At 46.5% G+C, this 6000-nt stretch overlaps 1 protein-coding gene across 6 annotated transcripts in view; it reads left to right on the top strand.

Moving 5' to 3' along the window:
* The first annotated feature begins 202 nt into the window (after positions 1-202).
* Positions 203-6000, top strand: part of AATF (apoptosis antagonizing transcription factor) — a 101344-nt gene continuing 95546 nt past the window's right edge. For all 6 annotated transcript variants that reach the window (XR_007473568.1, XR_007473569.1, XR_007473570.1 and 3 more), the window contains exons 1-4: positions 203-446; positions 1472-1663; positions 4093-4518; positions 4976-5113. Coding sequence is in view for 3 of the 6 variants with exons in the window: in XM_049702279.1 (XP_049558236.1) it covers positions 356-446; positions 1472-1663; positions 4093-4518; positions 4976-5113 (847 nt within the window). In the remaining 3 variants the exon portion in view is untranslated. The remainder of the gene's footprint in view (positions 447-1471; positions 1664-4092; positions 4519-4975; positions 5114-6000) is intronic.

Raw genomic sequence — 6000 nt, 5'->3', positions numbered from 1 at the left:
AATCTTGTGACATACTTTATACAAGAGGACACAGGCTGCACGCAAGGATGTCTCGGTTCCGGGCCAGCGGCGATGCCGTGCCCTTGCGCGCTCCCGCGCTGCTCAACACACCCCCTCGGCGCACGCGCACGCGCACACGCGACAGCCTTCCGGGCGCTTCCGCCTTCATCTTAGCAGCGCACGTAGGGACGCAAGCCCCGCCCCCTCCCGGGAGCCTCCCGGAAGTTGCCGGCCGGGAGCAGGGTGCACGGCTCCGGGCGTCCCTGGATGTGTTGGGGCTCAGTCTCTGGGCGAGAGGACTCGGAAGGGGGAGAGCGACATTCAGAAGCGCGGCGCAGGGCGAGACCTGGTGACCATGGCGGGGCCGCAGTCTTTAGCGCTGCAGCTGGAACGGTTGTTGAACCCGCGACCGCGCGAGGCGGATCCTGAGGCCGACCCGGAGGAGGGTGAGGCCTGTTGGGGGCAAGGCCACGTGCGGAGCCGTGGGCCGGGCCCAGTGCGGACCCGGGCGGTTTGTGAGGGGCCGGCAGCTGGGCCTCGCCGCCTAGCCTACTCTCCTTCCCCTTGCGTAGAGGAAAACTGCTTGCCGGGAGGGTGGCCCCCGGGGCAGGGGAGGAGGGCTTCGGAATCCTTCGGACGCGCGTTCTAGATTGGTGCTCGGGTGGGCGGAGCGTCCGGAGGACTCAGGCTTGGGTTAACTGTTGATCCAGTGCTGTTGCGGGCAGCCAGAGTCTGGTAGCAGGTTGGAGGTTATCTTTCAGGATGCCCTTACTGGCATTGCGTTAGAAATGAGAAGAAAAATTCTCATCCTTTTTTAAAAAAAACTCTGCCTGTCCCTGAGAACCTACTTGGAGGATGAAGGAAGAAGTAGGCTTCCATGGTGCCGTTTCAGCCTTTTCAGGCTTCAGCACACTTGCTTAGCGGCTGACGAATGATATTTCTGATCTGTAAGCTGATGTTCAAGGTCTAGTTGGGAGTAATCCTCCTTTAGGCTTGAGTCAGAGAAGTGTCAGGAAGGGAGAATACGGAGGGATAAATGTGAGTGCTGGACCGTTTCTTAGGCATAATTAGTTGAGGGAACTGGGGCTGTTTAGCCAGGATACGCAAAAAAAAAAAAAAAAAAAACCTCCCTGAGGGATGGGCTGGAGTGGGATAGAACATGATGATGGCTGACTTAAAATATTTGAGCTGACTGTCACACATGGAAGAGGGATTAGACTAGTTTTCTATGATCCAAGGCATGGAAATATATCCTTCTAGTAGATGCAGAGAGTCAGCTTTCTGTACAGGAAAGCTTTCTGTAGCAGCAAGGTAGCAAGTGGTCTGCCTTGGGAGGTGATGAGGTTGGTGGGGAAGTTGGTGGGGATTTTGTAGAGGACGTTCAAGCGTGAATTTAAAGGGCTGAACAGGGTTACCATTAAAGTATGTTCTAACCAGGAGATTCTGATTACTTTTCCCCCTCCCCCGACAGCCACTGCTGCCAAAGTGATTGACAGGTTTGATGAAGGGGAAGATGGGGAAGATGATTTCCTGGCGGTGGGTAGCATTAGAAAGCTGGCATCAGCCTCCCTCTTGGACACAGACAAGAGGTATTCTGGCAAGACCACCTCTAGAAGAGCTTGGAAGGCAGACCATTGGGAGCAGACTCTGCCAGGTTCATCTGGTGAGTAGACGTATTTCCATGGTACTCTTTCTTTCCTGATTTTTTGGGGTAAAATTTTTTTTTTTTTTTTGATGCTCTCTGCAGAACTAGTCCGGATGCCCCACTTACTGTCTTAGGAGAAACCACTGATTTGACATTAGAAAGGGCCCTTTGAAGTACTGAATTTCACTTGGTAAGGAATCTGAAGTCCGGAGCTATTAAGTAGCTATACTCCTAATGTTGGCACTAATGGCTCACCCTAAATGGAGTGAGAGAAAAGGATTTGGATATTTGCATATTTGGATTTTGGAGAGGGCTATGTGTTGAAAAAGCATTGTGTCTGATGAGCACGCTACTCATGGATTTTGACCCTTTTCCGTTGGTTTGTCAAACCTTGCATCGAGTCACTGGATAATATTAATTTGTGACACTCATTTTTTTGCCTCTGTAGAAATTTCATAGTCTTTCCCTGTTCCCTGCAACAGTTAGGAGGATGTGAGCTTATAGTTCTAAAGATTGTGAGTTTCTCAGAGTGGAAGAAGGGGCGGGGTATGGTGATTATTGAGTGGATGCTATTTGCTTTCCTTTAGAGAGGTCAGAGGGACCATGTTGAGAATCCACAGATAATATAAAAGAAACAGTCACTCATGCTGTGATATCCATGGTTTAGTCCCTGATACAGTCCTTGGGGCTCCCAGATGATAAGCTCATTTCATATTCTTTGCTTAGAGAATGATAAACAGACCAGTCCTGGGACCAGTATAATATTTATTGAGCTCTCACCATGTGTCAGGCACTATGGTAAGTCCTTTAAATTCTAAGAGCCTGGTACATAGTAAGTCCTCAGAAAATGTTAACCACCATATCATTACATGTATTATCTCATTTAATCCTCCCAACAGCCCTGTGAGGTTGGTACTGTTTATCCCCATTTTACAGATAAGGAAATTGAGGGGCACATTGGTTAAGTAACTTGCTCAAGGTCATATATCAAGTAAGTGCAGGCTGGAACTCAAATAAGGCAGTCTGACTCTAAGATCTATACTTTACTACTCTGTGAATATTTCTTTATCTGAGAAATGGCATACATTTAAAGAACTTAAAGGATTATTTCTCTTTACTATTTGGCACTTAGTTTCTGTATATATGTTTTTGACAGCCTTCTCTGTCTTGAGTTTATATATTGTTACTTAAAGAAGTACTTAAGAGATCATGTTTTCATAAAAATCTTTATTTTATGAAGAAAGTTGTTGGTAACAGGTCCCTGTATGATTATGCTTCCTGTGTTCTACCATGAAAGAGATTGGATAATCACTAAAGACCTGTAAGTGTCAGGATACCCCAAGCATAAGTAAAATCAGGAGCCATAACTAATATTCCATTTACTGAAGGATCAAGTTCAGACTCCTCCCCGTGGAAGACAAGACCCCTCCTGATTTGGTCCCTGAGCAACTCTCTGGCCTCATATCCCAGCATTCTGTACCCCAGTGCACTTTTGTGTGCTGGACCTTTGCATCTGCTGCTTTTCCTTTCCTTCCCTCTTTTCTGTCTGATGACCTGTTACTTATGCTTAATAAGTAAAACTATAATGTGTCCTTCACATGAAGCCATCTCTCACCCTTCTCTATACACTGTACTAATGCTTTTGTAATGTAGTTATTGGTTATGCATATCCACCACTCCTAGCAGACTGTGAACCCACCCCCACAGATATTACATTCTGTTTGTCAGTCTCTAGTTTTTATCCATGGCTGGTTCATAATAGGTACTTAATAAGTGTTTAATAGGCATCACTAGGGTGACAGAGATTGTGCATTTGGGACAGTTAGTGATAAACTCTGTTTTTTCAGATGCAGGTTTGGGGAAACCAGTAATTCCCTCACACCAGATGAAATTTGACCATTTTTCAAGGTCCAGGTCAAAGGCTGCCTTTTTCTTATAACCTTGCTTAAATTCACTTGCTCCACAGCTAAAATCTCTTCCTTCTCTTGATTACCAAAACTTTGTCAAAGTGCTTTTAATTCTTCTCTGTATGATAGTTTTTATGGGTCTGTCTTTCCCACTAGAGCCTTTCAGTAGGATAGGACCCATGTTTTTTTTTGTTTGTTTTTGTTTGTTTATTTTTTTTTGGCCGCGCCGTGTGGCACTCAGGATCTTAGTTCCCCAACCAGGGATCGAACCCGAGCCCCCTCCATTGGAAGCGCGGAGTCTTAACCACTGGACCGCCAGGGAAATCCCATAGGACCCATGTTTTATTCATTTTTGTTTCTCCCTTAGCATTTTAGAGATAGTAGATGTGTAATAAATATTTGTTGAGTTGCATTGAATACGGTAATACTTTTTTTTTTGGATAGGTGTCATGATACTTTAGTTAAAATGAAAGATATGGCCTAGTGTTTGTTTTAAGGTAACTTTTTTTTCTTTTTTTCCTTCTTCCCTCCCTTGTTTAGATAAAGAAATATCTGATGAGGAAGGGTCTGGAGATGGAGATTCAGAGGGTCTGGGCCCGGAGGAATCCGGTGAGGATGCCATGAGTGCTGAGGAACTGGAGTGTGCTGATGGTGACAGTAGCCTGGCCTGGAAAAAGAGGAGCAGAAGCCACTCCAGGAAGGCGTCGGGCTTCAGTGTCCAGAGCATCAGTGACTTTGAAAAGTTTACCGAGGGAATGGATGACCTCGGTAGCAGTGAGGACGAGGAAGACGAAGAGCAGGAGAGTGGTATGGAGGAAGGGGGTGGTGAGGAAGACTTTGAAGGTGAGAGTGAGGAAGACAAGGCCGAAGACAGGACCAGTGAGGACGACGGGGTGGTGATGACCTTCTCCGAGGTCAAAGTTTCCGAGGAAGTGGAGAAAGGCCAAGCTGTGAAGAACCAGATAGGTTTGTACACGGCTTGCTGTTTGCTTGTTTTGAGCGTCCACATTTGATCTCCTTTTTGTTTGTTTGTGGCTGTTTGCTGTCTCCTGTGTCCTTCCAATTAGTTGGTGATGTGCCCCACTTACCTAGAGGCCCAAAGCACTGTTCCCCTGTGCTTGGCCTGCTGTTGCTTCACTCAGCTGCTTTGCTGGTTCTGCTCTAGTACTTCTGGCAGCTGTGTAAGGTTGAAGGGAAGGGCGGCGTCTCCTCTTGTTGGGCTGTAGCATTCTCTCTCTCATGTAGCAAGTCAATTTGCGTCCAGACACCGGATTTATTTCCTGTAATAAATAGAGTGTTTCCATGGCATGAAGCTGATAAAGCCATGCTGCTTAGGGACTGCTTTGATTTCCAGTCCCTCCCCCTCTCCCTGCCCCAGGAAGATTTTATTAACTGAGGAATGGAATTCTTTTTTCTTTCTCAGCACTGTGGGACCAGCTCTTGGAAGGAAGGATAAAGCTACAAAAAGCTCTGCTGACCACCAATCAGCTTCCTCAACCAGATGTTTTCCCTATTTTCAAGGACAAAGGTGGCCCAGAATTTGCCAGCGCCTTGAAAAACAGTAAGAATACTTATCGCATATTGGGATGCTTAGAACCACTGGGGTTCATTGGGATATACTGGGATTGTATTCACAGCACCACAGAGTTGAGAAGACTTGGCTTTAGTCATAATATGGTATAAAATGGTGATTTTTAACTTAAAAAAAAATCGCAGTATAACCCTCTTATCAAATGAAGGCAACTTTGATCGAAACAGGTTGGGTGCTTGAGTCATGCCTGTTCCTCTTTTTTCCAGCCCTGCTCTCACTTTCCCCTCCCCCTCCTCTTGGCTTTCTGAGCTACTGCTTTAGTGCTCAGGGAAAAACCACTGGCATAGAACGAAAGGGAGACAGTGAATGACTAACCTCAGTTCGTTTAACTTGTATATCACGTGCTTAAACGATGCCTTTCTTTGTTGGGTGGTTTCTAGAACAAAATGCTGAGATGACCTTACTCCTGTCTCCCTTTGGGTTACAGAGGGTGGTGAAGGATGGTGACCGCAGAGGGAGGAAAAAGTTGTGAAAGAGAATTGCTGGGCTGTAAAGTCCAAGAATTTTAGAAGAGCAAAGGAATTTAGCAATTATTTGGCTCCCAACTCCCTCATTTTACAGAGGAGAGAGCCAAAGCCCAAAGAGAATGAGTCGCCCAAAGTTAGAGAGCTCGATCATGCACGGCAGAGACAGCCTCCCCCAGCTTTTCTGCCTTACGATCTAGGGGCTGCCTCCTGGGTGCCCAGTGGCACCAGAGGACTGGGGCCGAGGAGAGAGATGCGGGGTGAGCGCACAGAGGCTGGAATCTCCATCCCTTACTTGCATGCTGAGACTTAGTGTTGTCATTTGCTCTTTCAAACTTGTTTTTATAATATCGTGGAGTTAGCCTGAGAAAGAGGCCTGAGGAGGACATCAGT

This window comes from Orcinus orca, chromosome 19, assembly GCF_937001465.1.
Source record: "Orcinus orca chromosome 19, mOrcOrc1.1, whole genome shotgun sequence".
In the NCBI taxonomy this organism is placed as follows: Eukaryota; Metazoa; Chordata; class Mammalia; order Artiodactyla; family Delphinidae; genus Orcinus; species Orcinus orca.
Note: the sequence above shows the minus strand (reverse complement) of the source record. Positions and strands in the feature narration are given on the sequence as shown.